The sequence below is a fragment of the Lethenteron reissneri genome, chromosome 41 (genome assembly GCF_015708825.2).
Source record: "Lethenteron reissneri isolate LAM-NWPU_2019-01 chromosome 41, ASM1570882v1, whole genome shotgun sequence".
NCBI lineage: Eukaryota > Metazoa > Chordata > Hyperoartia > Petromyzontiformes > Petromyzontidae > Lethenteron > Lethenteron reissneri.
The window spans coordinates 12,845,525-12,863,689 of NC_083819.1; the positions used below are offsets into that span (position 1 = coordinate 12,845,525).

The following is an 18,165-nucleotide window of genomic DNA, read 5'->3' on the forward strand; positions in this document are numbered from 1 at the left end:
GTCACCGTAAACGTGGATACAATCAGTTAAGATCCGAAATGGTTTATTACGTCCTTCCAATGATTGCTAAGCCGGAATCCATCTGTGATGCCGCCGCCACGAAGCCGTTCGGCAGGCGCCCCATCCCCGACCTCGCCACCACCAAGCAACAGAGCCAACCCCTTGTCCCCCTCACCTCACCTCACATGAACACACCCGCACGCATTTCCCCCCCCCCCCATAGAGCTCCGAGGGGAGGTCACCTGGCCGACCGGTTTTTATTCGAGAAATCCTTATCGGGATTAACTCTCACGGTTTCCGGCGATCAGGGAATTGGATGACCTCCCCCGTGCTACATTGCGCCGCGGCGCTGCGACCGTCCTTAATATGGTGTGGTCGCGGCGTGGGACATTCGGCCACCGCGGTTGAGGCGCATTTCCCCTCACACACACCCCCACGGGTCGACGAGACAGACGGAGGAGGGAGGGGACAGCATGAATAGCGGGACCGCAGGGGCTCTTGCGCATAGTCATGGAGGGTTGGGATCATTACGCTTGAGCGTGCAGGCCCCATTGTTAGGAAGGGTAAGGGAGTAATTAGGATGTACGCCGCCAACGCCGCTCACTGATTAGCATATCAAAAGCGCCCGGAATCGCCGTGCGCGGGCTCGAGGTGCACGAGCCCATTGTTCAGCGCAGCATCCCTTTGAGGTAGGGAGGATAAATAGGGGGGCGCAAAGGGGAAATCGCGCGCTTCTCTCCAAGCCAGCGGACCAGCAGCAGCTCCAGCCAGCGACCCGAACGTCTGTGGGACGCATCGAGGTACGCTGTTAGCGCAGAGAGCAGCGAACCTCCGCGGGCACCAAACAGTGAGTGGGGAGGTGAAGTAGGATAATAGCCGATAAATAGGGAATAGGTACAGGTTTAGTGGAATAGGCCAGCCTCGTCGACTCACTGATTCAACATTAGTTACCAGGTAATAAATCATTAATAGCGAAGCGTGGTCTCGCGTGATCTTGTCGTGCAGTGTGAGCGTGTGAGTGCGCGTGTGTACGCAGTGATTCTGTAGTGATGCGGCTCGCCTCTCGGGGGAGCTGCTGCGCAGAGCGGTGCGAGAGTGGGTGTCGCGTGTGTTCACTCCGTGTGTGATACAGGTGCGCGATCATAACTTGCGTAGTCGGTGTGGAGTTGGAGTGCACGGAGCGGTGTGTGTGTGTGTGCGTACGTTCGCTCCGTGTGGGTTGCAGGTACGCGATTAGGAAAGGGAGGTATCGTGGTAGCGTAAAGGGGACATAATACTACGCGGTATCTAACCATGCCTACTACGCGGACCCGCGGCAGAGGGGAATCCTCGGGCGACGGCTCCCACACCATGGGTGAGGAACCTAGCAGCGGTTCGCTTAGCAGCGGGGGGGCGATCGATGATGTTAGCCCGGCCGTTAGCATTGTCGAGGGAGGGATCTCGGGGGCTAGCGACCCCGACACATCTTCTCGGTTGACATTGTCTCTGTGTTTGTATATGTGGATCGCCTCATGAACGAATTCTTCTTGCCACCACCATCCATCCCAGAAGAATTCCCTCATCAAGACTCTATACCATAGAGCCCAATGCATTTCCGACCAGGAACACATTGCCAGTGAACTCAAACACGTACGCCAAGCTCTTAAGGCTAATGGTTACTCCGACTACACAATCCGCAAAGCCATCACTCCAACCATCAAGAAGGATCCTGTTGAGGAGCCTCTCAAGACCATCACCTTACCCTACATTGCTGGGGTCACAAAAAAGATCTCCAAAATCCTGATTAAACACAAGATTCAGGTCCGATTCAACACAGTACATAAAATCCGTGATCTGGTCCCGTCTGTAAAAGATGTGGTTCCAGACATACAGTACCCTGGCGTCTACAAACTAAGTTGCCTCTGTGGTAGCAGTTACATTGGAGAAACCAAACGACATGTCTCGGACCGCATCCGTGAACATAAAGCAGACTTGAAACACGGTAGGACAAACACCTCAGCCGTGGCAGATCACTGTTACAATTCAGTGGGTTCACATGATATTGACTTCTCCAAGAAAGAAGTTCTCTGCAAGCCATCTGGCTACCATGAGAGATTCGTTCATGAGGCGATCCACATATACAAACACAGAGACAATTTCAACCGAGAAGATGGATTCCGGCTTAGCAATCATTGGAAGGACGTAATAAACTATTTCGGATCTTAACTGATTGTGTCCACGTTTACGGTGACTTTCAGACCGCGTTCCACTCACTGACATGGACTATATATCTTGTATTCTTCGCAGGGAATGGATTCTTTGCTCTGCTGCAAACTTCCTACCACCACTCTCCCATTGACATATTTCGTTGCTTCCTCTTAGTACCTTTCACGCGACGGTCAATGGTATAGTGTATAGCATATTATATAATAATAAATAGTATTAAAGTGTAATGTTTAATACAATGTATAAGGTAATATAGTATCGTAATTGCATAGTGAATATACAGCAGTGTGGTATACAGTTGGGTGGGTAGAATAATACTTCTTCTTCCTAGCGTTGTTCCCGCTGTGGCGCAGGCATTGTCTTCTCCATTTGGCTCGGTCCAGGGCATCTTCAGGGGATGCGTTGACCGTCTTCATGTCTTCCTTTATTCGATCCATCCATCGCTTCTTCGGACGTCCGCGTGGACGGCGGCCCTCTGGCTCAATACGCATGGCAGTCTTGGCCACTGATGACTCTTCACTTCGCATCACATGGCCGTACCACCGAAGCCTTGCCTCAAGCATCTTGTCCGCAATGGGGGCCACACCAAGTCGCTTCCGAACGTCTTCGTTCATGACACGATCCCATCGAGTGAGTCCAAGGCTCCATCTGAGCATCCTCATCTCCATGGTGTGGAGAGCTTGTTCGTGTACAGTTGTGGCTGGCCAGCACTCGGATCCATAGAGTGCCACCGGTCGGACGATGGTCTTGTAAATTTTTCCCTTCAGCCTATCCGGCATTTTCCTATCACAGAGGACTCCGGTGACTTGCCTCCACTTCATCCATGCCGCATTGACTCGTGACCTCACATCAGTCGTGATGCTACTATCTGAGCTGATGGTGGAGCCCAGGTACTTAAAGTCTGTCACTTTCTTCAGATCTTCTCCGTCAATGCTGATGGTGCCGTCGGTTTGGGGGCCACACTCCATATACTCCGTCTTTTTGATGTTGAACCTCATCCCGTTTTCGTCCAAACGTTCCTTCCACAGGCGCGTTTGTCTTTCCACTTCTCCTCTCTCTTCATCTGAGAGGAGGACGTCATCCGCGTAGAGAATTGACCATGGCAGGGGCGTGTGCAGGTCGGCAGTGATCGTGTCCATGCACAGGATAAACAGGAGTGGTGACAGGGCCGATCCTTGGTGCACTCCAACGCTGATGGGAAATGGCGGTGATATGCCCACTGCACACCTGACTGCACTGGTGACATTCTTGTATAGGAGTTGCACCCAATGCACATAGGTTTCAGGGACTCCATGGGATCGAAGCGAGTGCCAGATGAGGTCGTGGGGGACCCTGTCAAATGCCTTTTCAAGGTCGAGGAACGACACGTGCACAGCTTTGTTCTTCTCTCTGTGCCTCTCCAGCAGGAGCCTCGCCGAGAATATGGCGTCCGTAGTGCCACATCCTTTGACGAAGCCGCATTGGTTGGGTGATAGGGTGATGATGTTTCTAATCCTCGTGTCCAAAACTCGCTCAAAGATCTTCATCGCATGACACAGGAGCCGGATTGGCCTGTAATTCGAGCATTCTGCCACGTCCCCTTTACCCTTCCAAATTGGAACCGTTGTGCTGGTCGACCAGGCTTCTGGGACCTCACCGGTGCTCGTGATGGTGCTGAAGAGCTGGGTAAGGAGGGCAGCACCCTGCCTGCCAAGGATCTTCCAGGCCTCAGCAGGGATATCGTCCGGGCCAGTCGCTTTCCCATTCTTCATTCTCTTGATAGCTTGTTCCACTTCGGTGATGGTGATAGGCGAAACCGGACCGAGGACGTGTTCAGCGCTAATAATAGGTGGGTGGGGAAATTCCTGGTTGCAGATTCCAGAGAAGTAGTCACTCCAGCGTTGAAGGATGGCGGGCGGGTCTCTGAGAGGTCTGTGATTCTCATCCTTTATGCATTTGACCTGACCAATATCCTGAGTCGAACGATGGCGCGCCTCTGCCAGTCGATAGATCTTATTGGCACCTTCTGGTATTGAGCTAATTTCACCGCTGCTACTACTCGCTTCGCTGCCGATTTGCAGTTTCTGTATTGTTGGTAATCCAGATCTGCAAGCGTTTTCCGCCACTTCTTGAAAGCTAGCTTCTTCTCTTTCACTGCTAGCTGAACTTCTTCGTTCCACCACCATATTTGCTTGTCAATGAAGCGTTTTCCCGGCTTAGTTAGCCCCAGTGCTTCCGTTGCTGCTGTGCAAAGTTGGCCGGCGAGATCTTCCCAAATAGCATTCGCTGGTCGGTTGGTGTTCACGTCAATCTGATTGAGGGCGACTCTCAGCTGATCCTTGCATTCCTTCATCCGGCACCACTTAATTTGCTGCTGTCCCGTTATTCTAAGACATAGGGTAGTGTATAGTAATACAGTATACAATTTAATGTTGGGTTTGTCTATGGCAGCATATAGTACGGGATAGACCCGTGTGATGTAAGGAAAAAGTTTAAAAAGTTTAGCTGGAAGCATATTATATTTTTTGCGACCTAGAATTGTAATGTATTACTTACGGTTAGTAGCTCAGCTTATTGAGAGTATATTTAGCATGCTGATGATACTATGTAGTTTATACTTTAGCTTTTTACGTGGTTGTTTAGTTACTGCAGCTACATACTATTAACATTCCTTCCCTTTATTAATGCTACCCCTACCCTTTGATGCTGCTAATCCTGCATAATACATGGGCATAATATGACTTTGAAAACCCCCCGCCCACCTCCTACGCATTTCACAAGTAGCACTAGTCGCATTCCTGCATTTCCCATAAATATGCTAAATACCTCTTGATATGCAGATTATTTTGTCAAGGTGCATTTTCCCCCCCTCCCAACCCAGCTTGAATAGACGCTCCAAGCGTGGTGGTGTTACATTTAGATGCTGTCGCCTCGACAGACCTGGTCTTCACCTGAGGACGGCTGCTTGTGTTGTGGCCGAAACGTCGTGAGAATTATTTTATTATGTTTTATTTTTATTATTTTATTACTTCCCTTCTACGTGACTTTACCGAAAGAACCAAGAAGATGAATCCCTGCAGTCACGAAAGCTTTAAATCGAAATTTAACTGTAAGCAGCTTATACGCCGACTGCACACAGCGCCAGTACGTACGTCTACAAACGCCTGTATCTCCTGCAGCACCATCCTCCACTCCTGCTCATCGCCACCGTGCTGTCTGCTGTACGCTCCCACCTCATTGGTCAACTCCTGCGAACACACAACGCTTAATTAAATGCAGAAGAGCAGTGTATACACAACATATCCATTTGCGTCTTTGAGGGGTACATAAGTAACAAAATAAACGAGCGGATAGTACGCCTCCTTCAAATTTATATCTCGCCGCATAGAAAATACAGTCGTCCCTCGCTTAACAGGACATCAGTGAAAGTTTTTTGGTTAACGTTACACCTCTCATAGTGCATAGTTTTGACTAATGTTAAAAGTGAGATTCAGTACGTAAACATTATGTACGCGGGTGCCAATTTCGACCAGTACGTAAGTGGGTTGCGCCATGCCCTCAGCCAATCAGTGACGTACATTTATGAGTGCATAGACCTAGACTGGCTTTGTTTACATTATATTTTCTGTTTTGGCAGCAGAAACAGCTATCTTGCAAACTCATGCAATTCCTATATTTGATTAACAGTAGTTTTCGTGGAACGGATTAAAAACGTCAATCGAGGGACTACTGTATGAGCATTTTTAGACATCACATTAGCCAACATGGCCAGTCAAGCCCATTTGAACCAATGCTCGTGAACTGCTAGATATTCAGAAGCAAGGACCCTCTCTGTTCGAAGTCGGTCCAGTCGGTCCAGTCGGTCCTAGGTCCAAGTCGATCAGCACATAAGTGGGTTGAATCCACCTAATGTCACCGCTGATTGAAGATGCCGGTAGCTCTCTCACCGTGACCAGGTCGCGCACCACATGGTACTTGTGAAGTAGCAGCGACACGACCACGAAGCGCGCGACGTAGCGCAGCTTCTTCACGCACAGGTCCGGACTGCATTCCACACAGCAGCGCAGCCACCGACACAACATAGCACGCACACACGGAACGTCATCCACTGTGTCCGTAAAGGGCCTCCTCATACAGGTTCCAACACATCACAGTCTCATTTCACTGCAGAAGAACATGAGTTCAAAGGTTCAGTCATCATCAGTTCATCAAACCCTACTCAATAATGTTTTATATTTGTGCCAGTTTTTTTACCTAATTATATTGTGACTCACGTGATGGAAGATGAAGACATTTCCATTAATATCTCTCAGAAAACAGTACTTCACCCTATGTTATAAAAGCACATCGGAAGGTGACAAATAAGGCTAAGATTTTGTCACCGAAGTCATGGTGGTCACGCATATCGTGAATTAGAATAAAGTCTAAAGTTAAATCTTGGCAATGGCTGTTGCACCACATTAGATGAGGTCCATAACATTTATTTTGGGTTCAATCGCGTAAATATAAATGTGTTGTTAAACCCGGCACCACCCGATACAGCCAATTAGTAAGGTTTGTTACGTAAATAGAACATTCCAATTCGTTACACGTACAGCACACCAGTGTGTTGGAGAGCAAATCCACAACATTTACAATCTGAGTACGACGTTTCCCAGTATTTACAACTAGCTTCATCAGGCGACAGCCAGATTTGTGGAGAAATCTTCCTGTTTCATTCCTTAAATAGATGGATAGATGTGATGACGTCAATTTTGAGCCCTTCTTGTAAAAAGGGGAAGGGATTAATGAATGCATACAAATTACAATGGGGATCCATTGCCGGTTGGGTTTTTCATAGGGTAATCAACGTACATTGTGCATGCACATTGTTCTTCTACCTCCTGTCGTTTGGTGCAATAAAATAGCAGTACCAGTTATTGTCTGCGAACAGCTAATTTATGTATGGTGACCTGAATAGGCATGCATTTAAACAATGTATTATTTAATGATTCGCTTCGAAGCAGCACGAAACCTGTAGCTATCTGAACGGTTAGGTGCTTCCAGGGTTGGGGGACAAACCGGCCAAGGCAAACATGAGTAATCAACCTGCGGAGATGCAGACATACGCACATACACAGAGGTGGAGACAGACAAGCTGAGACACGGGCACAGCCCCGGGCTCCCGTCAGCCCTCACCGTGTGTCTGTGTCAGCGCTGTTGTAGTAACCGCGCTGTCTGATCGCCGAGTAGAAGGAGAAGGCCTCGTTCAGGTACCCGGTCTCAGACGTTCGCAGGCTGCAGGCAGAGCAGGCACCACTAAAATACACGCCGCACTGCATCACGGCACCGCTCAAGGCAGGATCAACAACTCAGCTAGGAGCTCACTGAAATACGTTTGGTTTTATCTGGTGTATGGTTTATCAAAAATTACACTCAATTTATGTACAAGTAAGAGTCATTATGTAATATCCAAAATTTTCCAAAGCTCCGAAAGGTTGCAATAATGAAAACGCAACAGTAAGACAACACAGAAATAATGCTGGTGTCATGTCAAGAGGCCTCTCTCGCTACAACCACTAGGCTACAGTCAATGCTAAGTGAAGAGTGGCTTACCCCAAGCAAAGAATTTGACTGGGAACAACAAATACTCGCTACAAGAACGTCTCACATGAAACCGTGGCCTTCGAGAGACTGATGCGGCAATGCTAACGCAGTCACCAACAATAACAATATTTGTGTTGTTATTATTAATGCAATATGAGTATTAATGATTCTGCTGGGTGGCATGGTGGTAATGCATTTGACTCACTATCATAAAACAGTTTCACATTCAAATTCCTGTCATGGGTCACTAAAATGAGCACCAATTTGTGGGAAGTAAACAGTGGCTGCCCAAAATTTTACCCATAGGCTTTGCGAGCAATATTATGATTCAATATTGACAATTGGGTCAAATCGCCACATGAGCAAACCGTGTGTGTCGTACACCCTCCTCTACCCGACACAGCCAGTTAATAAAGTTGTTACGTGATGAACAATCGTGCCAATGTATGCCTGCTTCAGCACCACTGGCGTGTTGTTGGGGAGAATTGTTAAATGTTGTGAGATCGCTCTCCAACATACTTGTGTGCTGAAGCATTAAAACATTGCCAGGTTTGTTCATCACGTGACAAGTTGATTAATTTGCTGGGTCGGGTGGATAGGGGTTAAAAAAACTAATTTATTATTAATCAGTGGCTGCCCTACAAGGTGGCTGGTTCTCATGTTTTAACAATGTGGGATGTCCACCACTGGCTTAGGAACACCGTGGGAGATGGGCATAACCCCTGAGCTCATTTGAGTCTACGGAAACTTAACTGGCATTTAATAGAATGTAGTTAGATCCTATTTGGTCACCTCAATGAATTATGTTGACTGTGATCCTTTCCCCAAGCATCATGGTGAAGAAGAGGAGTTTTACGATAGCTAACAAGTGAGTTTTTCAGATGCCAAACCTAAAAATGCCCTTGACAGATAAATACCGTAAAAACGTTTCACCGTCACATTTGAGAAAAATGCTACTAAGCGCCAAGTTAAATGGTTATAAAGTGAGTAGTGCGGTGCAGCATGGTTACTAGTAGTGATAGTAGAGCTGCCCGATCTTGGAAGCAATCTCCCCAATCTGCCATCGCTTCAGGCCAAACCGTGCATCCAACAACTGTCTGCACACACACATGCGGACAGGTACACACACATGCATGCACAGTCATAGCCTTCGCAGACAATTGGAGCAAGTGCTCTTAGTGAGCACCTATGAAGGTCGGAATGGCATATGGGGAAGTGGGTAGCCAGTACATTTTACCAGGGACTCATTTGAGGCTGAGTCCACCTAGGGGAGCCCCAGGACCAGTTAAAATAATCATTACTGGTGTTAAACGTGAGCGGAAATCTAACTCGTGTTGCCGGATTCATAGTGCAGCATGCTAACCATGAACCTACCGCTCCCCATAGATGCCCACACACATAGATACACATACGCACGACATTACGTCAATCCAAAGCAACGCACAACTCACAGAAGCACAGTGACCCTGAGCCGCTGGCAGAAAGATCATATTCCTATGACAGTGGACAGGCTGTCCACACTACAACCACTGATGCCGGTTGTGCATGGGCTCTCACCTGGCCACAAATGGGATCAGTTTACCCCAAACGAAATTTTACCCTGCAGTTATCCAAATGTGAGTCGAGCATTCTATACAATGCTGTGTATATATATGTGTATATATATTTTAAAAATATCCAGTATTATTTCGTTATTCGTGAGGGATATGTTCCGGGATGTTCTTGAATAGCACATTTCATGGAAAATTATATTGGCCTACAAAAACATTTAAATGCATTACCTAACATAAATATGTAAATAAGCTTTTAAATCCACACACAAATTATTATCACATACACAATAAAAATTGGTGATAATAAACATAATGTAAATAAAAATGTATATTCAAGTATAAAATAATAGTATATAAATGAACTTACCTGATCTCATAACTTTATCTCATTAATTTCTGACATCACATTCTCTCTCATCACTTTTTCTCATTACTTTCTTTCTCTCTCTCTCCAGATGCAATAGTGTATAGTTCCAGATGCGATTCGTGGACAGCAAAAATAAAGGATAGCAAGTTCGTGAAAAATGTGGGACTACTCTACTGTATATACACGGTATATTAATAGCATATACATCCAATTTGGTAACACTGTTGGCAAAGCCATAAGTTCATATTCAGAAGGATACAGTATCAAATCCTGGCGGGAGGTTTACTTAGTCCATCATCGCTGATAGAAATGAGCAACACTTTGATGGAAGTCAACAGGGGTTGTCCTATGGAGGGACTCGGCCTCACCATGGGAATGTATAATTTCCATCACTGGCTCTGGACCACAAGTGAAGATGATCGATGCCCAAATTCTATTTTGACACTTTAATATTTGAATTTAAATACATTTGCTGGTGACACGCACACACACTCGCAGTAAGGGTGCGTGTGAAAGCACCGCTGTGCACAGGCGACGTTTAGGGAAATGGCCCTGATTCAAATGTGAATATATAATTGCCAATATGAACGTTTTGGCTAACATTAGAACATTCACAAGATGCGCCATTGCCCAAAAAGTCATAAAAAGTAATGGTCAAACTCAGGAATAAATTTATTGACTCTGTGCACATTGGCTTTAGAGGTGAGCTCGTTAACCACGGGGATATTCAGCCACTTACTGTCTGCACAAACACAGCAACACCATTAAATTTGGCCAACACGAGCATATTCACAGGTACGCAAGCGGCGCTCATATAATTGTACGTGTCTTTACTTAGGACACTGCAGCTGACGCACCGGTTCTGCTGCTGGTGTTTCCATAGGCGTGTGTACACATCGAAGGTGCGCGTGAAGTGAGGTTGCCAGTGGTTTTGTCCATACTGCGGCAGGTCCCTGAAGAGTGGAGCCAGAATGGAAACATTGCTAATATAAAAAAAAATGTCACAAAACAAACCCCTGCAGTCAAATTATTTACAATTGGGCAGAAACACAAAAACAATACTAGTAGAAGCATACACCACATAACACTACATGATTCCAGGGTTATTTCAGGATCATATGGCTGGGTGGCTCTGTGGCAGGGCACTCCATTTACAAGTGAAACATGATGAGTTCACATCCAAATGGGGGATCGACACGGTCCATCAGTCCTCTGGGGCTAAAAACATGGGTACCATTTTGCAGGAAATCAACAGTGGTTATCCCATGGGTAGTCTGAGCCCTACGATAATGTGAAATTTACAGCAATGACGCAGCGCCACCAACAGATGAGTTCTTGATTCAGTCCTCTTTTCTGTTACTCTCTACATTCAGCTGATTAAAAATCTTCTTGTTAGACTTGTATTAATAATTTGTGGATACAGAGCTGCAGTCTTCATGCTTCGATGTGTACACATAATGCTTTGTCTGCTGCTTTATTTTCAAGCTCCTTACATTTGACGTATTTTGCTATGAAAACGTCCTGTGCCCTTGATTCGCTGTCAACAAATGTGCTAAAGGCATTTTTTCTGGAGCTGCTGTCATTCATTTATAACAAGGGGGACATTTCTGAAACTCCAGCCAATCATAACAAATACGTGCAATTTATCACATCATTGCAGAGTCAGTAACACGCCACACCACAGCCAAAGGAGGCCAATGCCGACTCTTCTGATGTCGAGAACTACAGACCAATCTGCAACCTAACCTTCATGTCAAAGGGTGTCCAGAGAGTGGTCTGTCACCTTCTTGGAGCAACATGGCCTTTTTTTATAGGCTTCAGTCAGCTTACAGGTGGTACCACTCAACAGAGACTTCAGTTCTCATGGTCATCTCAGGCGCTCTCCTGGCATCTGACCATTGCAATGTAACACTCCTCACTTTACTTGATTTGTCGGCTACTTTTGACATAGTCAACCACAGCATCCTCATCGACCGTCTTCAGAAAGCTTTCTGCATCCACGGATCCATGCTGCCATGGATCAAGTAATTCATAGTGACGAATACAAACTTCTGCTTTCGGACAGCAGTCGACTAAATCAACGGTGCAGGTGGCGGCATGGCGCAAGGCAGTGTGCTGGAACTATTGTTCTTCCTCAAGGTTGCCGATGTCATTGGCTCGTCATCATGGTCTCGGTGTGCGTTCCTATGCTGATGACACGCGGCTCTACTCTCACAATGGAGCTTCCATCGTGCATCGCACAGCTTCCACACCTGGTCTTGTGTATCGACAGCATCAACCAGTGGATGTCGTCCGTTTGCCTAACCCTAACTGCTATAGTGGTGAATCGTTACGCGCACGCCTGCCTAGTGTGCCGACATGGAAATGTGCGCCACACACGAGCGCATACCGTAGGCCGTTGAAGAGCTGCCGTGACTTGTCAAGGAGGTACGTAAATTCGGAGACGGCACGCCTCTCGTCACCTGCCATGGGCTCTGCTGTCTCGATCCCCGTGCCCTGCCCACTCACCATTGCGCTCATCCTGCCCTAGAGCACACACACCATGAGCAATCAACTCCCTCAGCATTCACACCGTATACTCACCTCAAATCGCTTTAGCACGCAACAGCATATGGCAACAAACTTAACACAGCCTGCAGAGCCTTCTATTAAAAAAATATAGTCTTAAATAAATAAATAATATGTGTGCCTTTCATTGCTTGGATTATGTATACAAATGGATATGTCATTGTGTGCTTGCTATGTGTGTGTCAACTGACAACACTGGACACCCTAGAAAATAACGCGTTCCATCTCGTGAGATCAACCAGGTGAAATATATTAATAAGTAAAGTTAATAAAAAACACAGATATATGTGAACTATATTTATAGCCCATTGAGACAAATGTCTCGTGAGCAAGAGAGATTTAATGGGTGCAAATGTCTAAGACAAAACAAAATAACGATACAATTGTAAAAATCACGTGTATGTGGCAAGAATGTGAAAATCATTGTGATATGCGCAACAAGAAAAGTCACGCAAAAAAAGCTTTCAACTGTACATTTCGCACAGGTAAATGGCAAATGTGCAGTGTTGTGAAATAACAGCAGCTCCTCTGCCATCACCTACACAACAAAAAACCCACGTCATTGCGTTTAGGGGTAGTTGCTATAGCTTTCTGCTTAATGAGTTTCCAAAACATTTGCAATGCAGAAAAATAAAATCTGTGGGAACCACATAAACATCACTGAATACTCCTTTGTAATCAATTACTCTAGCCCCTTTATAAATAAATGTTGGCTGCCCAACAATCCTGCCTCCCCCCTGATGGTGGGAAACTCCTTATAGGCCACAGCGAGCATGACATGGCTGATGATGCCGATGATATAAGGCCACAACCCATCACCTCCCGTCCAGCGGCGCATTTGGGAACAAGAGTGCAACTTTTTTCTCCAACTTATGCGATCAGTTGAGCTATCGAACTGATACAATCAGTAGAGTAATCGATTACTTGAGTGATCAGATATCTCAGTGCTAAATCAGAGTTAAAATCACCGATTCCTTTCCAGGATAAGTGGAGATTATGATGGTGTGATATCATACAAAGCATATTTTTTGCATGTTCACGTGTGCCCGCACACGTGCCTGTTTCGCCAACACATGTTCACTAACGTATTCACACAGGCATGAACGCATCAACAGATTTAGTTTTGAACGAATGGGCAGGTGATTAGGGTTCACACGACATCCGTACAGCACACAAACCAGACCACGTGCATTAGGATGACAAACACACACGAACACATGTGCACCTCACCACATGATGCTATGCATCAACACTAGAATTATTCATGGACACGTGCAGCAACGAATGAACACATAATACACTCATGCACCTAACCGTCTGACATACGCACATACATGTATTGTAAATGACACACACAATGCATGAATCACATAATCCAGCACGGGTACTTTTTCATTTGTGCTGCTTTCATTCTCTGGACCCCCCTGCAGTCAGTGCTTGTCGACTCCCTGCCCTAGTCCAGCCTTAAGATATTCTTCGATGACCTCATCCCTTTGTCAGTCTCTATGTATTTATGAACATGAATGCATTAATTATTCCTCCCTTTCCCCGGGACACCCACGTCTCTCTGTCGCGCACAGCAGCGACTTGTGGTGCGTGGAGGAACACGACAACACGCGCCTCCGATTAGGCTACGTACGGTGCAAAATACGTTCAACATACATACATACAGACACGGGCCTGAACGTCAACGCGCACACACGTACACAAGTGCACACACAGGCACACGTGCAGGAACAAGACACGTCCCACACATGCAAACACACGTTGTGCTTACACGTGCACATACACGCCTACACACACGCATCTGCACACAAAGATCCTCCGTATAGTTTGAACAGATGTTTGGGGCAAGTGCGGTTAGCACTACACCTGGCCACTTTTGTCTCCCCAGTGGCGATGTTAACACACTGCACTAGGTACTCATTTGAGGCTGCACACCCACCTGAACGCACACACACCTGCACATACACACAAAAGAGCAAAGTCCCCCCTAAAGCCTTCACAGACTGCAGGGTCAAGTACTGTAAGCAAGCACCTATGAAGGCCGGCACGGCACACGAGGGGGTGAGTGACAAGCACCGCGCCTGACCGCCCTTGTCTCCCCAGTGGCGATGTTGCACTTACACACACCTGCACGCACGCACACACCTGCACATACACGCACCTTCACGTACACACACGCGCGCCTGCACAAACATGCGTCTTCACCCGCACACACCTTCACACCCCTGCACATACCAGTGACGTGCGGTGAGGTCAATGGCTGGGGAGGCACTGGCTAGTGTCAGAGCCAGATTCACACACTGAGGGGGGCGTGGCCTCACTGAGGGGGGCGTGTTAGACACATCCCCCTCAGTGAGGCAGATGTGATAGCTGCCTCCCCTGGTGCTTTTTCATTGCAGTTTCATGACGAGACCGGCGAGCCAAAATATCTTTATACACACACGTGAAATAAGTTACCTGGAGTATGGAAGGCGAGGAGATGAAATGAAGGGGTCTATAAACATTACATTGGTGACATACTGAGATAGTAACAGGCACGCGCTTATTGCCCACGCTCCATCCAGTTACTGAGGGGTTTTGCAATCAGAGGGGAAGCTGAACTCGTCACTGCCTCACCACTCGTCGCTTCCAGTATTTTCAGCAGAGCTCCGCAAATTCGGCGATTTTGACTATAAAAATGATTGGAATCGTACAGAAATGACATTTATAACACAGATCAGTGGAAAAATCTTAATATTTATTTTATTTGATTATTCTTTTTTTTTTACTTTTCGTAACAGATATTCACATGCACACGAGCCTACACGCACACACACGCACCTGCACGACACACCCCTGAAGGTACACACACGCGCCTGCACACACAGACACGCACCTGCATGTACAGTGAGGGAAAAAAGTATTTGATCCCCTGCTGATTTTGTACGTTTGCCCACTGACGAAGAAATGATCAGTCTATAATTTTAATGGTAGGTGTATTTGAACAGTGAGAGACAGAATAACAACAACAAAATCCAGAAAAGGCATGTCAAAACTGTAATAAATTGATTTGCATTTTAATGAGGGAAATAAGTATTTGAACCCCTATCAATCAGAAAGATTTCTGGATCCCTGGTGTCTTTTATACATGTCATGAGTTGAGATTAGGAGCACACTCTTAAAGGGAGTGCTCCTAATCTCAGCTTGTTACCTGTATAAAAGACACCTGTTCACAGAAGCAATTAATCAATCAGATTCCAAACTCTTCACCATGGCCAAGACCAAAGAGCTCTCCAAGGATGTCAGGGACAAGATTGTAGACCTACACAAGGCTGGAATGGGCTACAAGACCATTGCCAAGCAGCTTGGTGAGAAGGTGACAACAGTTGGTGCGATTAATCGCAAATGGAAGAAACACAAAAGAACTGTCAATCTCCCTCGACCTGGGGCTCCATGCAAGATCTCACCTCGTGGAGTTAAAATGATCATGAGAACGGTGAGGAATCAGCCCAGAACTACACGGGAGGATCTTGTCAATGATCTCAAGGCAGCTGGGACCATAGTCACCAAGAAAACAGTTAGTAACACACTACGCCGTGAAGGACTGAAATCCTGCAGCGCCCGCAAGGTCCCCCTGCTCAAGAAAGCACATATACATGCCCGTTTGAAGTTTGCCAATGAAAATCTGAATGATTCAGAGGACAACTGGGTGAAAGTGTTGTGGTCAGATGAGACCAAAATGGAGCTCTTTGGCATCAACTCAACTCGCCGTGTTTGGAGGAGGAGGAATGCTGCCTATGACCCCAAAAACACCATCCCCACCGTCAAACATGGAGGTGGAAACATTATGCTCTGGGGGTGTTTTTCTGCTAAGGGGACAGGACAACTTCACCGCATCAAAGGGACGATGGACGGGGCCATGTACCGTCAAATCTTGGGTGAGAACCTCCTTCCCTCAGCCAGGGCATTGAAAATGGGTCGTGGATGGGTATTCCAGCATGACAATGACCCAAAACACACGACCAAGGCAACAAAGGAGTGGCTCAAGAAGAAGCACATTCAGGTCCTGGAGTGTCCTAGCCAGTCTCCAGACCTTAATCCCATAGAAAATTTGTGGAGGGAGCTAAAGGTTCGAGTTGCCAAACGTCAGCCTCGAAACCTTAATGACTTGGAGAAGATCTGCAAAGAGGAGTGGGACAAAATCCCTCCTGAGATGTGTGCAAACCTGGTGGCAAACTACAAGAAACGTCTGACCTCTGTGATTGGCAACAAGGGTTTTGCCACCAAGTACTAAGTCATGTTTTGCAGAGGGGTCAAATACTTATTTCCCTCATTAAAATGCAAATCAATTTATAACATTTTTGACATGCGTTTTCTGGATTTTTTGTTGTTGTTATTCTGTCTCTCACTGTTGAAATAAACCTACCAATAAAATTATAGACTGATAATTTCTTTGTCAGTGGGCAAACGTACAAAATCAGCAGGGGATCAAATACTTTTTTCCTTCACTGTACACACCCCTGCACGCACAAACACGCACATGCACGTACACAACCCCGCACGTACACACATGCACACACAGACACGCCCCTGCCCGTACACACCCCTGCACCTAACCACACGCGCCTGCACGAACACGCGTCTACACGCACACCTACACCTACGTAAACACACGCACCTCCCTTACACGTACACACGCGCCTGCACGCTCAGACACGGACATGCACGGACACAGCCCGACACATGCGTCTGCACACACACGCGTCTGCACGCACACACCCCTACACGCACACACCCCTACACGCACACACCCCTTACACGCACAAACACACGCCTGCACGTACACACGCGTCTGCACACACACTTGCACACACACGCACGTACACACCCCGACACGCACACACACACACACGTCTGTACACACACTTGCACACACACGCACGTACACACCCCGACACGCACACACACACGCACGTACACCCTCGACAGACATACACGCACGTACACACCCCGACACGCACACACACACACGCACGTACACACCCCGACACGCACACACGTACACCCCCCGACACGCACACACACGTACATACGTACACACCCCGACGCGCACACACACGTACACACCCCGGACACGCACACAGCACGTACACACCCCGACACACGCACACGCACGTACACACCCCGACACACGCACACGCACGTACACACCCCGACACACGCACACACACACCCCGACACACACGTGCACACCCCGACACACACGTACACACCCCGACACCACACACACGCACACCACGACACACACATGTACGTACACACACACACACACCCCGGACACGCACGTACACACCCCGACACACACACGCACGTACACACCCCGACACACACACACGTACACACCCCGACACACACGCACGCACACACCACGACACACACGCACGCACACACCACGACACACACGCACGCACACACCCCGACACGTCCATACCCCGACACGTACACACCCCGATGCGCACACGCGCTCCAGCATCCACGACCGCTCACCCGCGCTGCACAGCTCCAGGCTTAACGTCAGCGAGTGACGTCACGCGCGAGCCGACTACGACGAGCCACGCTGAACAATGCAAAGCGCGATTCGAAAATCAGGAAAATACCAAACTGCTGATGAGTCAACGTATGTCGAAACCGGACAATGGGATGTGTACAAAAATATACTTTAATTGTTTTTGTGTAGAGGGCTGGTATTGTGGGAAGGATGCGTCTACAGTATTGTACTGAGGGACTACTGTGTGTTATCTTGGTGTTGTCTGGGGCTGTGTTGCTTTTTCTGCCTTGCACTGTATTGATAAATCGGACTTATATAATTAATTTCTTATTTATATTTAGTGACTTGCTTACCATTATCTCTATTTTGCACTC

General features: G+C 47.2%; 1 protein-coding gene across 9 annotated transcripts in view; it reads right to left on the reverse strand.

Annotated features, from left to right (window-relative positions):
• Positions 1-17,817, reverse strand: part of SCAI (suppressor of cancer cell invasion) — a 66,776-nt gene extending 48,959 nt beyond the window's left edge. For 4 of the 9 annotated variants that reach the window (XM_061568668.1, XM_061568667.1, XM_061568669.1 and 1 more), the window contains exons 1-8: positions 17,751-17,793; positions 14,297-14,409; positions 12,080-12,216; positions 10,548-10,643; positions 8,781-8,867; positions 7,363-7,461; positions 6,132-6,228; positions 5,337-5,432 (exon numbers count right to left, since the gene is read on the reverse strand). In XM_061568668.1, coding sequence (XP_061424652.1) covers positions 5,337-5,432; positions 6,132-6,228; positions 7,363-7,461; positions 8,781-8,867; positions 10,548-10,643; positions 12,080-12,210 — 606 coding nt within the window. In that variant the 5' untranslated portion in view covers positions 12,211-12,216; positions 14,297-14,409; positions 17,751-17,793. Of the gene's footprint in view, positions 1-5,336; positions 5,433-6,131; positions 6,229-7,362; positions 7,462-8,780; positions 8,868-10,547; positions 10,644-12,079; positions 12,217-14,296; positions 14,427-17,750 lie in introns of those variants that run through there. The other 5 variants (XM_061568661.1, XM_061568664.1, XM_061568665.1 and 2 more) reach the window with 5 other exon arrangements.
• Positions 17,818-18,165: the final 348 nt, after the last annotated feature.